Source organism: Gymnoscopelus braueri (genome assembly GCF_963280865.1).
Source record: "Gymnoscopelus braueri genome assembly, chromosome: 22".
NCBI lineage: Eukaryota > Metazoa > Chordata > Actinopteri > Myctophiformes > Myctophidae > Gymnoscopelus > Gymnoscopelus braueri.
Genome location: NC_137624.1, coordinates 39,766,750 through 39,791,113, shown reverse-complemented (window position 1 = coordinate 39,791,113; position 24,364 = coordinate 39,766,750). Strand labels below are relative to the sequence as shown.

The following is a 24,364-nucleotide window of genomic DNA, read 5'->3' as shown; positions in this document are numbered from 1 at the left end:
TAAGTACAAAAGTAGTGGCATCAAAATATAGGCCTACTTAAAGTACCAAAAGTAAAAGTACAACAATGTTTGAAAATAGCAGATTTACAAGCTCACGACGCGTCGCGATGTGACGCGTTGTGAGCTTGTAGATCGGCTATTTAAAATAGGGCTAAAGTGGTTAATGTTTGTTTTGTAATATAATCATTTATATCTGCAAAGCTAATAACTAAAGTTTTCAAATAATTGTAGTGGAGTAAAAGTACAATATTTCCATCAGAGATGTAGTGGAGTAGTAAAAGTAAAAGTATTGAAAATTGGCAATACTCCACTAAAGTAAACGATACCTCAACATTTGACTTAAGTACAGTACTTGGGTAAATGTACTTAGTTACTTTACACCACTGATTTATGCACGATTTATAGTTTCATTGTTGCTCATACAGACAGGATTACGTCAAGTAACATTAATTTATTGTGGAGGTGGTGGGGAAAGGAAGACAATCAAAAAGGAGAAACAGTTAATTGCTTAATGTGCTGCTCGGTTCTTGCATAAATAATTACCACACAAACTGGAAGAATGTTAAACTGTAAACGTATCATTTTCACTTCCTCTTCAGAAATACGAGGTGGATCACATTCTCCAGCACGGCATGTCTCAGCAGTTTGACACTGATGTGCTGATATAAGCTGTTTGTCACACAACAACAAACCCATAAGGGAACTTACTCCATAACTGTCCCTAACAGGAAGAGATTTATGAAAGAATGTATGCAAATTAATGTCATTTAGGTAGTTTGTTTTCCAGCATGTAGAAAATGTAGATAAGGTAAGAGGAGCACGTATTGTATTGACTGGAATCTCAAACCTGACACTGCTACCTATCATAACCTGCTTTGGTTTTCCCCCAGAAACAAGCCTCAGGCAACAATAAACGTAAAGCAGGAAGTCATTAAGTTAAAACAAACAACGACCCGTAAAACACTGTAATAGCCTATACTGTATATACAAGCAGACGTCGTTGCAAATCACTTATACGAGGTTGAAATTGTCAAAGTTCTCTTTTAAGATGGCGTGTTTGACGTCTTTGAAGACAACGCGAATGTTCTCAGTGTCCGTGGCACAGGTATAGTGTCTGTAAAGGTCTTTGGGGTGTCCAGCGTGGTGGTCCTCGTACATTTTCAAGATGAACTTCTTTGCGGCCTCGGCGTCTCTCGGCGGTCCTGTGTGAATGAACGGAATCAGACAATAATACGTTTAATCACAGTGTTTTCAGTGAACCCATTAAGACTGGGAACGCATGTGTCGCATGTGTCATTGGAAAATGTATTTGGGCTAGTCAAAAATAGCAGATCTACAAGCTCATAGTGCGGCACCGAGTGCCGCGCTATGAGCTTGAAGATATGCTACTTTCGAAAAATAGTATTTTTTGGGGAAAATATTTTTACTCAAATATTTGCTTCTGGGGGGTCCCTGGAACAACATATTTTGAGATGGGGGTCCGCGGCCAAATACATATAATTTTGGGGGTCTTTGACATGAAAAAAGTTTGAGAACCACTGATATTATAGCAACATTTAGAAGACATTTGTAGAATCCCATGAAGCAAAGATTTGAGTTACAACTGTTCACTTTGAAAAAATATACATTCAAAGATTTGCACAAATGTTCACGATTTTTCAAAAAATTGCAGATCTACAAGCTCATAGCTTATCTGCTATTTTTGAATAGCTGAAGACATCTAAAATGACACAGATGCGTTCCCGGTCTTAAAGGGTTAAGAAATATGACGGCATGTTTCACCGTCATTACTGGTATGACTTACTGGTATTTTATGTGATTGTTTCTTGTCATTGTTTGTGCGTAGTGCCTGAGGACCCCCTGGAGGACGAGATGATGCATCTCAAGGGGTTTATCCTCCAATAAAATGTTCAAAAAGTGACAGTGATGCAGTCAGGAATGAGGCGCTCGCGCCAAGTTCCGAAAAGCATCACTGAACAGTGCCAATAAATGGCACACCCTTGAGTGTAATGTTGTTATTATACAAGAGTGTTATCTCCGTTTCCCTGGGAATACAAGGAGCCTGACTGACACGTTGATTCATCCAGCCAACTTCAGCTGATGAGCTAAATAGAGATGGTGATTTCCAGTGGTGGAAAAAGTACAACATATCAATACTGCAATGTAGAAATACTCTATTACGAGTAAAAGTCCGGAATACAAAATGTACTTGAGTAAAGGTACAAAAGTATTGGTATCAAAATGTACCTAAAGTACCAAAAGTAGAAAGTACTCATTATGCAGAATGTCCCATTTCACAAAGTTTTCAAAATGCATAAAAATCTTTTGAAAATAGCAGATCTACAAGCTCACAATGCGTCGCATCGCGACGCATTGTGAGCTTTGTGAGCATTATGAGCTTGTAGATCTGCTATCGATTCATCTTTAATTGATTAATTGACATTAAGAATTTACCCAATTAAATGTATCGATTTTCAATTATTAAAAAAATGATTTTCCAGCTGATGCTCGTTAATGTTATATACATCAAGGCAATTATGTTTCTGCTCTGATCTTTTGGTCCTAAAAAAGCCGCAATTAATCAATTAATCGATCGACAAGGTTATCGACTATCAATTAATGAATTAATCGATAATTTGCATCCCTAATACAAAGCATAGTGTGTGTTTTACCAGTAAATGCTGGAAAGTAGTCAGCCAAGTGGGACTTTGTGATCTTCTCTTCCAGCAAGTCTGTTTTGTTGAGGAAGAGGATGAGGGAGGACGTCTGGAACCATGGGCTGCTGATGATGGTCTTGAACAAGGCTTTGCTCTCCTCCATTCGATTCTGTTGAAGAAAGAGAGTGAAGATCTTACTTAACCCATTAAGACCGGCAACGCAGCACGTGTGTCATTTTTAGATTTATATGGCTATTCAAAAATAGCAGATCCGCAAGCTCATAGTGCGGCACGAGCTTGTAGATCTGCCATTTTTGAAAAATCGTGAAAATGTTTGCAAATCTTTGAATATATATATTTCTTTTAAGCAAACATTTGTAACTCAAATCTTTGCTTCTGGGGAGGTCCCTGGAACTAAACCTTATTTTTTTTACAATTGTTCGCTTTTAGAAATTGGAAATACTCAAGTAAAATTGTACTTAAGTACAGTACTTAAGTAAATGTACTTAGTTACTTTCCACCACTGACTGCAGTCATGCGACACATCGATGGAAACCTATATCGAGTCAAAGAGACGTTGTGACCTTCACTTACGACGCTCTCACTAGCCTCGGCCAGGACCTGGTCATACTCGCTGATGGCCACCAGGAAGATGATGGTGGTGACGTTCTCAAAGCTGTGGATCCACTTTTTCCTCTGACCGCGCTGACCACCCACATCCACCATCCTGCACCGAACCAACAACATGAACACATGGATGAACCAACACACACACCAGCATCATGTTCTGCCCTAACCCTAACCCATACCCTAACCCATCAACAACATGAACAAATGGATGAACAAACCAGTGTTGATTTTGACTAAAATCCCATTTAGTTTTAGTCATATTTTAGTCATCTGAAATGTTCTACTGTTAGTCTAGTTTTATTCGACTAAATACCATAAGATTTAGTCGACTAAATACCATACGATTTTAGTCGACTAAATCTACAGTTGATTTAGTCGACTAAAATGTATTTTGGCGGTGCCTTGATGGCGTCGTAATGGCCGTTTTTACACTTGGTTGCATGCTGAAAATAGCAGATCTACAAGCCCACAACGCGTTGTGAGCTTGTAGATCTGCTATTTTCAGAGCGCGACACCCGAGCGCAACCAAACATGAAATGACTTGTCTTTTAGTTCTACTGCATGGATCTCTTCTCCACTAGTCCCTCACTAACATTTTAGTCTAGTTTTTATTTGTTGACAAAATTGTGTATAGCAGATCTACATTTGCATACCTAAATCTAGACGAAATGCATTGTTAATTTTATTAGCTATGGCTGTGTTGCGTACGTCACATTGTCCCAAGCTCAGCCAAGCCCATTTTTAAGATAATTTGGAACATAAACGAAGGGTAGGTGAAAAAATTATTGGAATAGAGCACCGAAGTCTGACGTAATTTACGCATCCTACCTGGGTCGCGTTTTTTCCCCCATTCTTAATTCTCATAGACATGTTTAATATCACATCAAATAAGAACTGTGTTCCAAAAATAAACAAATGATCACGGCGGTTTGACTCTTATGCATATGAACCATCAACTGACGGTGAGAAAACGCTAATGTTACTTCCGCCGAATTAGTTACATTTTTGCCAGAAACAGACTGTATCAAAATTGAGTGACTGACTATCATAAACGATACAGAGATACTCCTCCCTGACAATATCGCCGAGACAGTTTGTTTATTTTTGGACCACAATTCTTATATGAAACGATTCTAAGATGACCCAATGTTATTCTCCATAGAGAAATTACTTCCGCGACCCAGGGGATGAACGAGTGACGTCAGGACCTCTGTACTCTATGGAGAAGCCACTTACCGAAAGGTGACTACATTCATGTCAAAGGTGTACTCTATGATGCCTGACGTAGCAGTCCTAACTCTCAGGACGTCCTGCAAGGTGGGAAGGTAGAATGCGGACGTGATTCTGTCCAAGTCACTCAAGTAGCTGAGAAGTTAAGAACAAAAAGAGCAGGTTTAATACCTGGCTGATAGCACAATGCCACATTTGTTATGGTTTAAAGGGGAGCGCCATCAAAACCATTTTACTTCTAAACTGCTCATCTAAATCAAAAAAGTGTTTAACCCATTAAGACCGGGAACGCATCTGTGTCATTTTTAGATTTCTTTGGCTATTCAAAAAATAGCAGATCTACAAGCTCATAGCGCTATGAGCTTGTAGATCTGAAGAAAAAAAAACTTGGGAAAATGTGTGCAAATCTTTGAATATATATGTTTTTAAAGCAAACATTTTTAACTCAAATCTTTGCTTCTGGGGATCCCTGGAACAAAATATTTTGAGATGAGGGTCCGCGGTTAATCTTGGGTGGTCCTTAACATGAAAAGGTTTTGAGAACCACTGATATCATAGCAACATAAAAAACTGTTAGAGATTTAGAAGACATTTGTAGAATCCCCAGAAGCAAAGATTTGAGTTACAAATGTTTGCTTTTAAATATATATATATATATTCAAAGATTTGCACAAATTTTCAAATCTAAAAAGATCTACAAACTCGGTGCCGCGCTATGAGCTTGTATATCTGCTATTTTTGAATTGCCCAACGAAATCTGAAATGACACAGATGCGTTCCAGGTCTTAATGGGTTAAATGTCATATCAGTACAGTGCTTTAGAAAACAGCTGAATTACTGTAATGACTACATACTTTGTCGAACGACAAAAAAAAAAGAGAAAGAAGAAGCATATCTTTAAGCTCACAACATATCGCATCATTTAAAAAAAAAAGAAAAATTGGTGGTTAATTTTATATATTAAAAAAATGTGTTTGCCAGATGAACACACTGTGAGTTCATGCAAATGGTTAGATTTGAGATGTATGAATAGTCTTACTATTTGGCTGAATCAGACAACTGGAATTCCCTTCTGCGGTCGTAACACTTTTGAATCCCCTGGTCGTTCCACACCCGTCTGATCGCATCCACCTGCAGCGGTTCCAGAACGGTCACCTTCACTTCCTCCACCCGTTTTAGCGTCTCTGCATAGCTCTGAAATATATACAGTGGTGGGAAAAGTACTCACATCTTTTACTTAAGTAATAGCATCAATACTGCAATGTATTGATACTCCAAGTTACAAGTAAACGTCACGGAATTCAAAAATGTACTCGAGTAATAGTACCAACAGTAGTCTACTAAAACAGTAGATTTAGTAGACTAAAATCGTATGATATTTAGTCGACTAAAACTAGACTAAAACTAAAACAAAATTTGCCGTCAAAATGAACACTGCATTACAGTCAACTCAGTCTGTGTCGAGGGCTGTGGACAGCTCAGAAACCTGTCTACCAGTGACATCATCTGTATAGGCAGGTTTGGACATTTCAAACTTTCCAGGAAGAGAAATGCTGTAGCTGTCTATTAGCTTGGAATCCCCATCGATGATGTCATTGGTAGGCAGGTTTCTAAACGATAAGATAAGATAAGATAAGAAGATAATGGTGAGTAGCCATTATCTTTCTTATAATGAGCATTAGTAAGGACCAATCATACGAAGATAAGGCTGAAAATGTCCGAAGTTCTGCTTTAATCATGATGTTGGAACACCAAATAACAATATTTCAATATTGATAGAAAAATAGAAATGTATAGGGTTGAAGTGGTTAATGTATGTTTGTAATAATTATCAAAATCTACAAAGTAACTAGTAACTAAAGTTTTCAAATAATTGCAGTGGAGTAAAAGTACAATATTTGCCTCTGAGATGTAGTGGAGTACAAGTACTGACAATTTGGAAACACTCCAGTAAAGTAAAAGTAAAGTAAAGTAAATGCACTTAGTTACTTTCCACCACTGATAACAACAGACTCACTGACATGTCAAAATAGCACGTGGGTTCATTTGTATTTAGATATAGGGTTCAGTGTCTTACGATGTTCTCTTTGTCTACGTAGTCGATGTGAAGGTCCTTCATAGCCTCCATTAGTGCTTGGATGGCCAGGATGACGTTTTGATGCACCAGCTTGATGAAGCCTCTCCTGTCTGCTTCGGTGTACCCAGAGCCATGGAGGATACGCATCTGTTTGATGAACGTGCTCTTCCCACTCTCACCGGTCCCTGCATGCGTGGGGAAAATTGGGGAAAAAAATATAGACCAATGAGATCAAAGCCAAACTGCAGAAATAAATAGGGCATCTGTGACATGCAACTGAAAATGATCTGAACGTCAATCAGCTGCAGGTTAAACATGGTCTCTCTCAGCAGTGTTGATTTTGACAGCAAATTTCCATTTCGTTTTAGTCATATTGTAGTCACCTGAAATGTTTTAGTTGTCGTCGTAGTTTTAGTCGAGTAAATATCATAAGATTATAGTCGACTAAATCTACAGTTGATTTAGTCGACTATAATGTATTTTGTCGGTGCCTTGATGGCGTCGTAGTGGCTGATTTTACACTTGGCTGCTGAAAATAGCAGATCTACAAGCTCACAACGCGTCGCGCTGCGACGCGTTGTGAGCTTGTAGATCTGCTATTTTCAGAGCACGATACCCGAGCACAACCAAACATAAAATTACATCCCTGACATGTAAGTCTAGTTTCTTTTTGTTGACGAAATTGACAAGTGAGCTTGTATTCTAATTCTATTGGAATTCAGCCCCAGTATTTTATTCCACAGACGTACCACGTGCACACACTCCACCGTACCTCAGTGGGTTCCCACCCCATGTCTGCCATGATAGCCAGGGTTGGTCGTAAATGTGCGTACTCCCAAGAAGAAATAGTGGGTGGGTTGCTAATTTCATCAAATCAGGAGAAAGTACCCATTTATCAGCTTCAATTTGATAAGTGTTCCAGTTTCAATTTGGTATTTTTCTTTTCTTAGTGTCATCACTTCCAATTTCACACGTTTACGGGTTCTCTCTCCTGATTGGATGAAATGGGTATCCCAAACTGAAAATGTATTGTGTGTTTACTAAAGAGCTGGAGAGACAGGGAGAACCCTGTTATTGAACAAACACAATAGCAAAGGTTGAAATCAGAATATAGAGCTGTTTAACAAATATCACTTACTTCACCGAGTAGTTCACCCAAAAAATGACTTATTTTCTATCAATTACACACCCCATGAAGCCTTGAATTTTATTATAATTATTATAATTTATTCTTATTTTTAGTCGCATTCCTAAGCCAATAATTTGATGACCAGTGTATTTCCGGTAGGAGACACAAAGAGTCTACTTTGTGTCTCCTACCGGATACATTAGCATCTTTCCGCCGGTAATCAAATTATGCGACTAAAACACTGTATTCATACGTGACGGTTTTATTGTTTAGATGTATATTTGCAAGCTCTTGAAGTGTGTGGATACACGGGTGCCCACGTTTTGTCTGTGTTTACATCTTCATACAAAGAAATCTTACTTCAATTCACCCGACATGCTGACAGATCAGAAGATTGTGTCTAGATGTATAAATGCCCAGACAGACAGAAGCATGACGTGCAGTGTAGTTTTGGACAGTGGTGGAAAAAGTACTAAACATTTTTACTCAAGTAAAAGTATCAATACTGCAATGTTGAAATCCTTTGTTACAAGTAAAAGTAAGGTATTAAAATCAAAATGTACTTAAAGTACCAAAGGTATGAGTAAGTACTCACTGTGCAGAATATCCCATTTCACAAGTTCAAAATGTATAAGAAATCTTTTGAAAATAGCGGATCTACAAGCTCACAATGCATCGCATCGCGACGTATTGTGAGCTTGTAGATCGGCTACTTTCAAATGGCCGAAATATATATATAGGGCTGAAGTGGTTAATGTATGTTTTGTGATAATAATCTAAATGTGCAAAGTAACTAGTAACTAAAGCTGTCAAATAATTGTAGTGGAGTAAAAGTACAATATTTGAGAGCCTCTGAGATGTAGTGGAGTAGAAGTAAAAGTATTGAAAATGGGAAATACTTCAGTAAAGTAAAAAAAATCCTCTAAAGGGTACTTAAGTACAGTACTTAAGTAAATGTACTTAGTTACTCTAGTTTACACCACTGTTTTTTGGATGAACTGGGGGGATTAAAGGGCACTATACCAAGCACTATACTGTTCTCTTCCATGATCCACTTGAGTTATATATATTTAAAACAATTATTTATAGTTGATGTATAGTTATAGACAGTGATTTATAGTGCATGGACTGTGGACAGCCTTTAAACCAACAGGCTACATGTGGCAGCAGGTTTTGCAAGTCTTTATCAAGTATGTGAAGAATGCAGCGACTTGTCTTGTGGTGACACACAGGTCAACAATGATAATTCATTAAAGTAATCATTAGAGAGAACCGTGAAAGGCCTTTTAAATGCCATTCATCTAATAACACTGTTTTTAAAATGACTGTAATTATGTTGTTTAACATTTGACAATGGTCTTTAACAGCCAAAACCAGTGGTGGAAAGTAACTGAGTACATTTACTCAAGTACCGTACTTTAGTACAATTTTGAGGTATTTTTACCTTAAGTATTTCCAATTTCCAATACTTTTACTTCTACTCCACTAATCTCAGAGGCAAATATTGTACTTTTACTCCACTACAATTATTTGAAAACCTTAGTTACAAGTTACTTTGTTTTTTTGTTTTTTTTACATTTTATACATTTGCAGACATTGTGCATAATGAGTACTTTCTACTTTTGGTACTTTAAGTACATTTTGATACCAACAGCTTTGTAATTTTACTCAAGTGAATTCTGAATTCCGACCTTTTACTTGTAACAGAGTACTTTTGCATTGCCGTATTGATACTTTAACTTAAGTAAAAAAAAATGAGTACTTTTTCCACCACTGGACAAAACTTGACAGTGTCAGAGGCCTATTTCTGTGTGGCCCAAAAAAATCGGAATCCTGCTGGAAATCCAATTTATTCTAGTAATTCAGCCCGTCAACAAAGGAAATCTACACTTCATATCGGAGTTGCGATCAATCAAAGGTGTAGGAGCAATCATTGTTGAATTAATTCCGGTTAGACTCACCTAAAAGGAGCAACTTCAATTCTTTAGTTAAGCTCCTTTTATCGCGACGAAGTTGTCTCTCTATTTCCAGGTGTATTCTGTGTCTCTCTCGTTCGTCACTAGACATGCAGCACAGATCCATGGCCGGACGAGTTCAGACCCAACGCTAACAGTGCTGCCAGATAGATGACCTGTCAGACCAATGAATGGATATAAGACGGCCTCGGCTCTAATGTTTTCTTCTTCTTCCTCCGTGGCGGGGACCATGCAAGGGACAGTCCTCCTCATGTCCCAAACAGGAACAGGTGGATTGGCAGCTTTGAGCAGTCATCCTTCCTCATAGAACCCGTCCAGGTGCATTTCACATTCCTTTCTCTGTGCATGTGTCACCTGCTGCTTTGGCTGCAGGCCCACACTACAGTAATGCATGCAGTATCTATGGGCATGGTAAGCAGGCCTGGCCACTTTATGTTAACCCTGCAGGGAGGTCAATGGTGACTTTCACAAGACGGGTTTGAAACCCGCTTTCTTGACACGCTGCAGCAGCGTAAAAACGCTGATTCATGTGAGGTTTTATATACCTATGTACTCAGGGGTGGAGAGTAACTAAGTACTGTACTTAAGCACAATTTTGAGGTACTTTTACTTTACTGGATCATTTCCAATTTTCAATACTTTTACTTCTACTCCACTACACCTCAGAGGCAAATATTGTACTTTTACTCCACTACAATTATTTGAAAACTTTAGTTACTAGTTACTTTGTAGATTTTGATTATTATTACATAGCCTACATTAACCACTTCAGCTTTATATACATTTCGGCAATTTGAAAACAGCAGATCTACAAGCTCACAATGTGTCGCGATGCGACGCATTGTAGAGCTTGTAGATCGGCTATTTTCAAAAGGTTTTTACCCATTTGAAAACTTGAAATGGGACATTCTGCACAAGGAGTACCTTCTACTTTTGGTACTTTAAGTACATCTTGATGCCAATACTTTTGTACATTTACTAAAGTAAATGTTTTATTCCGGACTTTTACTTGTAACAGAGTATTTCTACATTGATTGCAGTATTGATACTTTTACTTAAGTAAAGCAATATTGAGTACTTTTTCCACCACTGAATGCACTGTACTTGCAGTATGCAGCGTGCACGAACGTGCACGCACCAGAGCTTGTCGCCGTGCGGTCTCTGATCAAATGGATATGGAAGGAATTCATCCAGGCGCTCTCTTGGCAACAACAGCAGAATGAATGTAAAAAAATAAATAATGCTGACAAGAGTCGAGTGAACAATAACACTCAGACTGCAATTACTTTAACCCATGAAGACCTGGAAAACCTGGAATCTGTGTAACCACTTTAACCACCATTATCTTATACTTTGGCCATTCAAAAATAGCAGATCTACAAGCTCATAGCTTGCATGAGCTTGTAGATCTGCTATTTTGAAAAAACGTGAACATTTGTGCAAATCTTTGAATATATATATATTTTTTAAAGAGAACATTTTTAATTCAAATCTTTGATTCTGGGGGTCCCTGGAACTAAATATTTAAAATATCCAAATACATATCATTTTGGGGGTCCTTGACATGAGAAAGTTTGAGAACCACTGATATTACCTAATTATTATTACAATAGACACATAAACCACTTCAGCCCTACAGTATATACATTTCGGCCATTTGAAAACAGCCGATCTACAAGCTCAAAATGTATCGCGATGCAACGCATTGTGAGCTTGTAGATCGGCTATTTTCTGCAATTTTTTTGTGAAGTGGGACATTCTACATAATGAGTACTTTTACTTTTGGTACTTTAAGTACATTTTTATGCCAATACTTTTGTACTTTTACTCGAGAAACATTTTGAATTCCGGACTTTTATTTGCAACAGAGCATTTCCACATTGCAGTATTGATACTTTTACTTAAGTAAACAACTTGAGTACTTTCTCCACCACTGGTTAACTGTGTCTATGGAGCACGTACTGTATTGACTGGAATCTCAAACCTGACACTGCTACCCATCATAACCTGCTTTGGTTTCTCCCCAGAAACAAGCCTCAGGCAACAATACACGTAAAGCAGGAAGTCATTAAGTTAAAACAAACAACGACCCGTAAAACACTGTAATAGCCTATATATACAAGCAGATGTCCGTCGTTTACAAAGCACTTATACAAGGTTGAAATTGGCATAGTTCTCTTTCAAGATGGCGCGTTTGACGTCGTTGAAGACGAGGCGAATGTTCTCAGTGTCCGTGGCACAGGTGTAGTGTTTGTAAAGGTCTTTGGGGTGTCCGTCGTGGAGGTCCTCGAACATTCTCAAGATGAACTTCTTTGCGGCGTCGGCGTTTCTCGCGGGTCCTGTGTGAAATGAACGGGAATCAGACGATAATACGTTTAATCACAGTGAACCCATTAAGACCGGGAAAGTATCCGTGTGATCTACAAAGTTCATAGCGAGGCACTCGGTGCCGCGCTACGAGCTTGTAGATCTGCTATTTTTGAATAGCCAAAGTATAAAAATAATGGTTAAAGTGGTTACACAGATGCGTTCCGGGTCTTAATGGGTTAATACGCTACACACTGGGAAACCACTGAAAGACCCTGTAAACAGGAAGTAGGCCTATAAACAGGAAGTAGGCATATAAGCAGTATTATGTATTCACATTTTGTCAGACCACAGAATAATATGTTATAAACCACCCAACTCATGAAAAATATTTGTCGTTTTGTAAGGCTGTGGGGGGGGGGGGGGGGGGGTGTCCACTGAAGGCAGTGAAATGATTATTTTAGCCAGAAGATGGCGATGCACTCTAGGGTATAGCATGACACACTGGCCTAAAGATGGCGGTGCACTCTAGGGTATAGCATCAGAAGACTGGTATACCTTTGGTGTACCATGGCATAATTCCTAACTACACCAGTCTTCTGCCATCAGTGATTTTGATGACATCACTGAAACTCACCTGAGCGTGTACACACAGGTGAGGTGATTATCGCCTCCCAAAAATAAATGCTCTCAGCAGGAAATGCCCAAACAAGGCATTTCCTGTTTACAGGGTCTTGAAGTAATGGACCAAATCAAATGAACCACTTACACTCTCTTGGTACCGCTTTTCCCCCGTCTAAACCAAATCTCTTCGCCAAGATCTGCTATTTTTGGCAAATGATCCCCCCCACCATATGGATGCTGGGGTTCAAGTGGTTAAAAATACTGTGTTTACACATACAAAGTAGGGATGTTAACAATTAATCTATTATCGATTCATTGCCGATAAGAATTTACTCGATTAAATGTATCTATTGTCAATTAATAAAAACAAATGGTCCAGCTGATGCTCGTTAATGTTATATACATCAAGGCAATTATGTTTCTGCTCTCATTTTCGGTTTTGGACGAGAATTTTCCTTCTGGTCCTAAAAAAAACGCAGCAATTAATCAATCGACAAGGTTATCAACTAATTAATTAATCGATAATTTGTATCCCTAATACAAAGCATAGTGTGTGTGTTTTACCAGTAAATTCTGGAAAGTAGTCTGCCAAGTGGGACTTCGGGATCTTCTCTTCCAGCAAGTCTGTTTTGTTGAGGAAGAGGATGAAGGAGGAATCATGGAAAATCTTGTTGTTGACGATGACCTGGAACAAGGCTTTGCTCTCCTTCATTCGATTCTGTTAAGAGAGAGTTGAAGATCTCTATTATCTATTAAGACCGTGAACGTATCTGTATCATTTTGAGATTGCTTTGGCTATTTAAAAAACTATATATATATTGTGAAAATGTGTGCAAATCTTTGAATATATACACATTGTTAACACAAATCTTTGTTTCTGGGGGTCACTGGAACAAAATATTTTGAGATGGGGGTCCGCAGACAAATACATATCATTTTGGGTGGTCCTTGACATGAGAAAGTCTGAGAACCACTGATATTATAGCAACATATGTTTTTTCAAAAAAGAAAAACTGTTAAGGTCCTTACACACCGGCGAATGTGGCGAATATACGCAAAATTCGGACTCGTTCCGAATAATTAAAAGACGCTTTTTCGCTTCGTTTTTCCGCTTTTTCGCGCCATGTACGCTTGCATTGACTTTATAAGGTTTTTAAAAAAAGCGTATTATTCGCTCGAAAAAATCGCCCCGGTGTGTAAGGACCTTTAGGATTTAGAAGACACAAAGATTTTAGTTAAAAATGTTTACTTACAAAAAAAAAAAATATATATATATATATATATATATATTCAAAGATTTGCACCAAATCTTCACGATTTTTCAAAAAATTGCAGATCTACAAGCTTGTGCCGTGCTATGAGCTTGTAGATCTGCTATTTTTGAATAGGCAAAGTATAAAATAATAATCAGGTAACCTAAAAAAAATGTAGGTTAACTTGTAATTTGAATCAATAAAAGTTCAGCAATAAATTAAAAGATAAATATTAACTGCAACTGCAGTCAGTGGTGGAAAAAGTACTCAAATGTTTTACTTAAGCAAAAGTATCAATACTGCAATATAGAAATACTCTGTTGCAAGTAAAAGTCCGGAATTCAAAATGTATTTGAGTAAAAGTACAAAAGTATTGGCATCAAAATGTACTTAACGTGCCAAAAGTAAAAGTACTCATTAGGCGGAATGTCCTATTTCAAGTTTTCAAATGTACAAAAATCTTTTGAAAATAGCAGATCTACAAGCTTGAGCTTGTAGATCAGCTATTTTCAAATGGTCGAAATGTATAAAGGGCTGAAGTGGTTAATGTATGTTTTGTGATAATAATCGAAATCTACAAAGTAACTAGTAACTAAAGTTTTCAAATAAATGTAGTGGAGTAAAAGTACAATATTTGGATCCGAGATGTAGTGGAGTAGAAGTAAAAGTATTGGAAATTGGAAACACTCAAGTAAAGTACAAATACCAATAACATTGTACTTAAAGGGGTACTGTGTAAGTCCCAAAATAACGGATTTCTGCATTTCCCAGAATTCCATTTGTTTTCACCGGAAGGCGGAAGCGTTTTTGTTGTTTTATACTATCTGCAGATCGTTTCTCTTACTTAACCAGTGGAGCTTTAGGTACCGTGAGCTTTGTTTTCTTTTGCTGTTGTTTTTCCATCTTCAAATCCTATAATGTCTTAAAAACAGCGTGAAATTCCTTTTTGTTACTAGCACGGTAGTTCCGGGACAAACAGGAAACCGGTGCATTTCCGTTTTCCGGCCGGATGACGTCATTTTCGCGGGAAAGACGCCCCACTCCACTTTCAATAGAAAATATGTTTATAAAAGGCTTTCCGGGGGTGAAATTCATGGAATGGGTGTTGTGAAACATTTGCCACTCACAAAAGACATAAAATTCAACTTGTGTTTTTTGAGACCTAGTGTGATGATGTGACACATCGACGGAAACCTATATCAAGTCAAAGAGATGTTGTGACCTTCACTTACGATCTCACGAGCCTCAGCCTCAGAAAGGAGCTGGTCGTACTCGCTGATGGCCACCAGGAAGATGATGGTGGTGATGTTCGCAAAGCAGTTGATCCACTTTCTTCTCTCACCGCGCTGACCACCCACATCCACCATCCTGCACCGAACCAACAACATGAACACATGGATGAACCAACACACCAGCATCATGTTCTGTGTTGTTTTTTTGAAAGGGGTCACTGTGCAATGGTGGAGAAAGTACTCACTGTTTTTACTTAAGTAAAAGTATCAATACGATACTGCTATGTAGAAATACTCTGTTACAAGTAATAGTCTGGAATTTTACATTTTAAATTTACTTCCCCGCCCGGTTTTCCCTGCCCCGAACACGGGCCAATTGTGTTCGTGTAGATGCTCGACCTTTTTTGTTGTTGTTGATAATTTGGAACATAAACAAAGGGTAGGTGGAAAAAATGATTGGAATAGAGACGCCGCTTACCGAAAGACGACGACATCCATGTTAAAGGTGTACTCGTGGACGCTTGTGGTGGGAACTCGAACTCTCAGGACGTCCTGCTGGGTGGGAAGGTAGAATGCGGACGTGATTCTGTCCAAGGCACTGAAGAAGCTGAAAGGTTAAGAACAAAAAAGAGCAAGTTTAATACCAGCACAATCACACATTTGTTATGGTATAACCCATAAACCCATTTAGACCGGAGGCCGATTTTAAAAACGCCTTCTAAATCCTGACCCAAGTTTTCTGAAAAACTCCAAACATTTATTCAAAAATTACAAAAAATGTATGTTGCTATTTACTGTACATTCCAACAGGAACCCCAAAAGGGGTTATATATATAACCCCTATCATTTTGGGAGGTCCTTGACATGAAAAAGTTTAAGAACCACTGGTAAATGGCAACATAAGTTTTTAAAAAAAACTGTTATGGTTTAAGAAGACATTTGTAGAATCGCCCAGAAGCAAAGATTTGAGTTTAAAATGTTCGCTTTAAAAAATTATATATATTCAAAGATTTGCAAAAAATTTAACAATATAAAAAAAATGGCAGCGCTATGAGCTTGTATGGTTTAAGTGGTAAAAAATCTAAATGCTTTCCCAATCTTAATGGGTTAAAAAAAATGAGAAATTGGTGGTTAATCTTATTTAAAAAATTGTTTGCCAGATGAACACGCTGTGAGTTCATGCACATGGTTATATTTGAGATGTATGAATAGTCTTACTATTTGGCTGAATCAGACAACTGGAATTCCCTTCTGCGGTCGTAACACGTTTGAATCCCCTGGTCGTTCCACACCCGTCTGATTGCGTCCACCTGCGGCGGTTCCAGAAAGGTCACCTGCACTTCCTCCACCCCTTTTAGCGTCTCTGCATAGCTCTGAAATATATACAGTGGAGGAAAAAGTACTCACATCTTTTACTTAAAAAGCATCAATTCTGCAATGTAGAAATACTACAAGTAAAAGTCACGGAATTCAAAAAAAGTATTGGTATCAAAATGTACTTAAAGTACCAAAAGTAGAAAGTACAAGTTTTCTAATGTATACAAATCTCTTGAAAATAGCACATCTACAAGCTCACAATGCGTCGCATCGCGACGCATTGTGAGCTTGTAGATCGGCTATTTTCAAATAGCCGAAATGTATATGGGGCTGAACTGGTTAATGTATGTTTTGTAATAATAATCAAAATCGACAAAGTAACTAAAGTTTTCAAATAATTATAGTGGAGTAAAAGTACATTTGCCTCTGAGATGTAGTGGAGTACAAGTACTGAAAATTGGAAATACTCCAGTAAAGTAAAAGTACCTCAAAATTGTACTTATAAGTACAGTACTTAAGTAAATGTACTTAGCTACTTTCCACCACTGATAATAATAGTAGACTGACATGTCAAAAAAGCACGTGTGGGCTCATTTATATTTAGATATAGGGTTCAGTGTCTTACGATGTTCTCTTTGTCCATGTAGTCGATGTGAAGACCCTCCATAGCATCGATTAATGCTTTAATCATATTGACGATGTTTTGATGCACCACCTTGGCGAAGCCTTTCCTGTCTGCGTCAGTGTACCCCGAACCATGGAGGATACGCATCTGTTTGATGAACGTGCTCTTCCCACTCTCACCGGTCCCTGCATGCATGGGAAAATTGGGAAAATAAGCAGTGGTGGACAAATGGTACTCAGATATCTTACTTAAAGACCCTCTAAACATCACTGAAACTCACCTGAGCGTGTAGAAAAACTGCTCTCTAAAAGGCAGGGTAAGTGTGATTTACTTTGGTTGAAATAAGTGTTAAATAGCTCTATATGCTGATAGTACTCATTGCTATAGAGTGTTTGTTCAGTAAAAGGAGTCTCCCATGTCTCTCCAGCTCTTTATTAAACAGAAAATGCATTTTCAGTGCTCTCTCCTGATTGGCTTAAATGTTGTCACCTACCTGAAAATGTACTAATATTCTGTTTACTGAGCTGGAGAGACCCCTGTGACTGAACAAACGCTCTGTAGCAATAATTACTATCAGAATATAGTACTTTAACCTTTTTAACAAAACAAAAAAAAATATCACTCACCCTACCCTTACTGTAAGTACAATATCTGAGTACTTCTTCCACCACTGCAAAGTGTAGGAGCGATCGTTGTTGAATGAATTCAGGTTAGACTCACCTAAAAGAAGCAACTTCAGTTCTCGAGTGGCGTGCCTATCATGATGAAGTTGTCTCTCGATTTGACTGTGTATTCTGTGACTCTCTCGTTCCTGATCATTCATGCAGCACAGATCCATGGCTGACCCGAGTTCAGAGCAACGCTAACAGTGCTGCCAGATAGATGACCTGTCAGACCAATGACTGCATATAGACGGCCTCGGCTCTAATGTTTTCTTTCTTCTGAGGGAACATGCAGGGACAGTCCTCCTCCGGTCTCAAACAGAACCCGTCCAGGTGCATTTCACATTCCTCTCTGTGCATGTGTCACCTGCTTTGGCTGCAGGGCCACACTACAGTAATGCATGCATAATCTATGGCATGGCAGCAAAGGTCACTTAAACCTATAGGGAGGTCAATGGTGACTTTCCCAAAACGGGTTTGAAACCCGCTTTCTTGACATGCTGCAGCAGCGTGTGTCAAATAAAAAACTGCTGATTCATGAGAGGTTTTAGATGTATAGGCAGGTTCATGAGTGTGCAGTAAATGTGTGATACCCATGTACTCATTGGTGGAAAGTAACTAAGTACTGTACTTTTTCAGGTATTTGTACTTTTACTTAAGAATTTCCAATTTCCAGTACTTTTACTTCTACTCCACTACATATCGGATCCAAATATTGTACTTTTACTCCACTAAATTATTTTTAACACTTTAGTTTCTAGTTACTTTGTAGATTCTGATTATTATTACAAAACCACTTCAGCTTTGTATACATTTCGACAATTTGAAAATAGCCGATCTACAAGCTCACAATGCGTTGCATCGCGACGCATTGTGAGCTTGTAGATTGGCTATTTTCAAAAGATTTTTACACATTTTGAAAACTTGAAATGGGACATTCTGGATAATGAGTACTTTTACTTTTGGTACATTTTGATGCCAATACCTTTGTACTTTTGCTCAAGTAAATTTTTGATTTCCGGACTTTTACTTGTAACAGAGTATTTCTACATTGCAGTATTGATACTTTTTCTCAAGTAAAGCAAAATATGGAGTTATTTTTTCCACCACTGTATGCACTGTACTTGCAGTATGCAGCGTGCACGAACGTGCACGCACCAGAGCTTGTCGCCGTGCGGTCTCTGATCAAATGGATATGGAAGGAATTCATCCAGGCGCTCTCTTGGCAACAACAGCAGAATGAATGTAAAAAAATTAATAATGCTGACAATGTATTGAGTCGAGCTAACAATAACACTCAGACTGCAATTACTTTAACCCATGAAGACCTGGAACTTACCTGTGTAACCACTTTAACCAGTATCTTATACTTTGGCTATTCAAAAATAGCAGATATACAAGCTCATAGCATGGCACTCGAGCTTGTAGATCTGCATTCTTTTTTTAAACGTGATAATTTGGTGCAAATCTTTGAATATATATATTTTATTTTAAAGAAAATATTTTTTCATTTAAATCTTTTCTTCTGGGGGTCCCTGGAACAAATTATTTTCAGATGGGGGTCCGCTGCCAAATATATATCATTTTGGGGGTCCTTGACATGAGAAAGTTTGAGCTATTTTTGGAAAAAAATGACACACAGATGCTTTCCCGGTCTTAATGGGTTAAAATACAATAGCATACACACACACACAACACAGCGTTAATGGATATTAAAACATTAGTGCCAAGAACATTTATTATTACCTCAAGCCTGTATTCATTCATTTCAGCACTGAGAGAAAGATAGGGCCAGGCTAATTAAATAGGCAAGAGGTCATTAGGCACAAGATTCTTCTTTTCAGTGGTTGGGGGGGGGGCCTTCATGATTCAATTTGCAGGACCATGATGATGATGTAGTGCTTACTGTATAGAAGAGGAGTATATATGGGGACATTACTGAACCGTTTGTCAAAGTGCCAGCTCCTTGTCAAACACACTAATCCAGAGAGTGACTTACTTAGGCTAATCCAATCAAAGATTGTTCCTGAATTAATTATAGTTTATGGCACCATTTTGACTGTAAAACCCTTACAAAAAAAAAAACAGTGATCCTCAACCTGCGGTCTGGGGCCCACTTGGTGGGCCGTGAGGATATTGCAACTGGGCCCCCAAATAAGTGGCAAAATGCAAAGATTATATTGACAATTTAAAAGGTAGGATAAGTGATATATATATATATTATTTTTTTGGGTTAAAATGTTTACCGTTAGGGGGCACGGTGGCACAATCGGTAGCGCTGTCGCCTCACAGCTAGAAGGTCCTGGGTTCGATTCCCGCCAGGGACGCTGTGGGCACTGAGGGCGTGTCTTCTCCTCGTCGTCATCAGTGCCTAAGGTGGGGTTGGTGAAAGGGCCTTTCTGTGTGGAGTTTGCATGTTCTCCCCGTGTCTCCTAGGGTAGGTACCCTCACCAAAACATGCAGTCATCCTGGTCTCTATACCGACACCCCCTGGTCAGCCGGGGCGCCTGATGGAAGGGAACTGTTTGGAATAACGTGTTCCTTCCACGTGCTACGTCCTACCGGGGAACGTCCCACCGGGGAGCGTCCCCCCTGTCAGGTGATAAGAAGGCCAGTTCGCTCTCATGCATTGAAGGGGGCATGAGCTGGGCTCTGGGCTCCCTAGGCTGGCAGGGGGAGTGTAGCGCCCAGGATCACTTAGACAATTGGCACTGGGTGAAAAAAGGCTTGCAAAATCGTAGGATAAAAAAATAAAATAAAAGGTTACCGTTTAAGTACTATATTCTGATAGTAATCATTGCTACAGAGCGTTTGTTCAGTCACAGGGGTCTCTCCAGCTCTTTAGTAAACAGAATATAGTACATTTTCAGGTAGGTGACAAAATTTAAGCCAATCAGGAGAGAGCTTTAATAAAGAGCTGGAGAGACATGGGAGACTCCTGTTACTGAACAAACACTCTATAGCAATGAGTACTATCAGAATATAGAGCTATTTAACACTTATTTTAACCAAAGTAAATCACTTACCCTACCTTTAACATTATTTTTATTTATTTTTAAGTGAGGAAGGCTGCCTGCATAACAGCAGACATACTTTCCAAAGGTCTGTTAGAGGTCAATAGTTTATCATTTATCAGGGAAGTGTGGAGTCATTACAGTAAATACCTTGTACTTTTTTTCCCCACTATCTGATCCACATCAGCTTGATAAAACGTGCAGTACGTTGCATAATCATCATGGGCAAGTCCATTGCAGCTCACTGGGTTAAACCATTCAATTCGGGGACACATCCGTAATTTTTTATTATTTCTTTGGCTATTCAAAAATAGCAGATCTACAAGCTCATAGTGCCGGTGCCGCACTATGAGCTTGTAGATCTGCAAAAAAAAAAAAAAAAAAAGTGAAAGTTTGTGCAAATCTTTGAATATATTTGATTTTAAAGCGAACATTTGTAACTCAAATCTTTGCTTCTGGGGGGGGGGGGTCCAAAATATTTTTACGAATGTTCGCTTTAAAAATATATATATTTAAAGATTTACTAATTTTTTGGGGTATTTTTTGCCTTTATATGCACTTTTCTCTGGCCTGCCAAAGAAAACTCGTTCAAATTGCGGCAGCCAGTTTTAACTAAAACTAAGAAGAGAGAACATATTACTCCAGTTTTAGCATCACTACATTGGCTCCCGGTTGTACTTAGGATTGATTTAAAAATTATTTTACTTGTTTATAAAGCTCTCAATGGTCTGGCACCTTACTACCTCTATGACCTCCTGCCTAGATACGCTCCAAACCGCCCCCTCAGGTCTTCTAGTGCTGACCTGCTCCAAGAAATGCCTGAAATGTCATTAAAAACACGGTAAAGCAGCATTCTTCTTCTACGGGCCGACGGCTTGGAATAAACTCCCAGTACACCTAAGACAGGCAGCCTCTGTAGATAGCTTTAAAGCACAGCTCAAGACTTACTTCTTCACTCTTGCTTTTAGTAGATTTTTTTCAAAATCTGTTCATGTCTTCACCGTTTTGCTTGATTCACTGCCTTTTGATTTTGGCCATTATTTTAATGCCATTATTTTAAATGGTTTTAATGATGTTTTTGCTTTTGCTCTTCTTTTTGCTTTATTGTTAAAAGTATCACTGCTTTTCTGTAAAGCACTTCTGCTTTTTTCTTTTTTATTATATATCGTTTTGCTCTGTAAAAGCAATTTGAGCTGCATTCATGTCATGAAAGGTGCTATATAAATAAGGTTTATTATTATTATAGAGATACGGAGAGGAGAGATATCAAGAGGGCCCAAATACAGAAGCAATGAATAAAATAGGCTATATTTTCTTGATAAGGCTACTGATAGCAGGAGGATCATCTTGGGGTATTTTTTTGCCTCTATCAACTGCAACAGTGGAGAGAGACAGGAAACGTGGAGAGTAGGGCGATGTCATTCAACATAATGTTTCGGCTACCTGAGGATCAAACCGGGGACTGGTTGATCAGAGCATTGTTCCCATGTGGTTTATGTCCTAACCACTTGGCTATCAGGTTACAGGGACATTTTAACACCGTACAAGAATGTCTCCTATTGCAACTGGATGGTCATGTCCTATTACAGTCAGTATTACATTATATGGGATCACTTTTAGGCGGGTGAGTCAATAGCACCCGTCAACACTGCCTTCTATAATTTGATGCATATGGAGATGATAAAGAAACTATTCTTATTTTATTTACAGAGCACATTTAAAAAACTGCAGAGTTGACTAAAGAACTTAACAATGATCCCCATTTGCTGTGTATAAATTGTGGGAATTTGTTTTCCAAAACACAATCAGCCATTCCACCAAATATATACACCAACACACGTTTAGTGAAAGCTGGCACAGACCATAGACTGGCACAGACAGACTTTATTGACTTAAGACTTGCAGTAGGTACTACAGATATTACTGTGGGAGGGGGGGGGGGGTGTTCATGCCACTCTTGGACTTCCTGTAGGGTTAAGCTGGTATGAAAGCCTTCAAACCGGTTTGATACAAATTGTTTGTCACACTATACTCCTGTGTTTCCCAAACAGTGGCTCGGGAGCAATTTTTGTGTCACACAGACCCATTTTAATGGCCCGCGAGTAAATATACCTTAATCCATAATCACACTGTTTCATAAATACATAACTAGTTTAAACATTTTTCAAAATTATTTGAAAAAAATTCAATGGATTTCATAAATTAGAACAAAAACAATCTAGTTGTGAAAATAGCAGATCTACAAGTTCACAACGTGTTGTAATCGTGATGCGTTGTGAGCTTGTAGATCGGCTATTTTTTTACTTGGTTTGGGTTGCAGGGAAGACATACAATTTCTCTTTGGGGTCTCAAATCTACAAACTTTGGGAAACCATTGAACTAGTTCATACCCGCACGCCGTTGAGCCTGCCCGTTCTCTCTGCTGGCGTTCTTATGTTTATCCCACGGACCCCGTGTCAAAATATTTTGTAATAGGGACCCCCAGAAGCAAAGATTTTAGTAAAAAAAATTCCCTTTGGAAAATACATATTAAAAGATTTGCAAACATTTAAAAAAAATTGCAGATCTACAAGCTTGTAGCCACGCTTGTATATCTGCTATTTTTGAATAGCCCAAGAAATCTTAAAATGACTTTCCCGGGTCTTTATGGGTTAAAGCCTCGAGCGCCCACCACCCGTCCCGGGCTATGGGACCACAACAAGCATGTGACCAACGGTCAAGGGTCGTGTGCAAAAACTTGGGATGAATTGAAGTCAACCCACTGAGGAAAATGTATGAGGACGGACTGACAGTTTTTATAGTTAGGATTGTATAGTTCGGATAGGATACCAGATAATACAGATTTAAGTACTAGGTGGTGCTCACACACATCCAGGTTCAGATAAACAAGCAAACGTGGGACGACACAATGACATGAATGTTGCCGTTTTTCTAGTTTTGACTATAGGTGACTATTGTAGCACCCCCCGGCATATTCTGATTCGCCTGATAAATCTCATAGCTCTTTTGCTTTAAGGAGTTGGTTCACCCAAAAAAATGACTTATTTTCTATCAATTACACACCCCATGAAGCCTTGAATATATGAGATTCTTTTAGTTTTTGTCGCATTCCTTAACCCATTGAGACCTGAAGCCGATTCTACACGTCTCCTAAATCTCAACAGTTTTCTGAAAAACGTATGTTTCTATATCAGTGGTGCTCAATCTTTTTCATGTCAAGGACCCCCAAAATGATATGTATTTGGCCGCGGACCCCCATCAAAATATTTAGTTCCAGGGACCCCCCAGAAGCAACGATTTGAGTTAAAAATGTTCGCTTTAAAAAAATATATATTCAAAGATTTGCACACATTTTCACGATTTTTCAAAAATAGCAGATCTACAAGCTCGTAGCGCGGCACTCGGTGCCGCGCTATGAGCTTGTATATCTGCTATTTTTGAATAGCCCAAAGTGTAAAATAATGCTTTTTTAGCTCAAATCTAAAAATGACACAGTTCCAGGTCTTAATGGGTTAAGCCAATAATTTGATGACCGCAGGAAAGATGCTAACGTCTCCGGTAGGAGACTCAAAGTTGACACTTGCGACAAATACAAACAAATCTCCATGAATTCAACTCTCCATGGGGTGTG

At 38.6% G+C, this 24,364-nt stretch overlaps 2 protein-coding genes across 2 annotated transcripts; both read right to left on the bottom strand.

Annotated features, from left to right (window-relative positions):
* Positions 1 to 436: 436 nt before the first annotated feature.
* On the bottom strand, positions 437 to 10,069 carry LOC308078458 (guanine nucleotide-binding protein subunit alpha-14-like). The gene is made up of 7 exons (XM_080419630.1): positions 9,685 to 10,069; positions 6,595 to 6,779; positions 5,557 to 5,711; positions 4,524 to 4,652; positions 3,252 to 3,384; positions 2,673 to 2,826; positions 437 to 1,202 (listed from the first exon to the last, which is right to left on the bottom strand). Exons 1-7 carry the CDS (start codon positions 9,803 to 9,805, stop codon positions 1,012 to 1,014), a joined length of 1,068 nt encoding a protein of 355 aa, XP_080275756.1. The 5' UTR covers positions 9,806 to 10,069; the 3' UTR covers positions 437 to 1,011.
* Positions 10,070 to 11,488: 1,419 nt separating this feature from the next.
* Positions 11,489 to 18,019, bottom strand: LOC308078459 (guanine nucleotide-binding protein subunit alpha-14-like). Its single transcript, XM_080419631.1, has 7 exons — positions 17,778 to 18,019; positions 17,058 to 17,242; positions 16,334 to 16,488; positions 15,594 to 15,722; positions 15,116 to 15,251; positions 13,195 to 13,348; positions 11,489 to 12,038 (listed from the first exon to the last, which is right to left on the bottom strand). The coding sequence occupies exons 1-7, from the start codon at positions 17,893 to 17,895 to the stop codon at positions 11,848 to 11,850; spliced, it is 1,068 nt and encodes a 355-aa protein (XP_080275757.1). The 5' UTR covers positions 17,896 to 18,019; the 3' UTR covers positions 11,489 to 11,847.
* Positions 18,020 to 24,364: the final 6,345 nt, after the last annotated feature.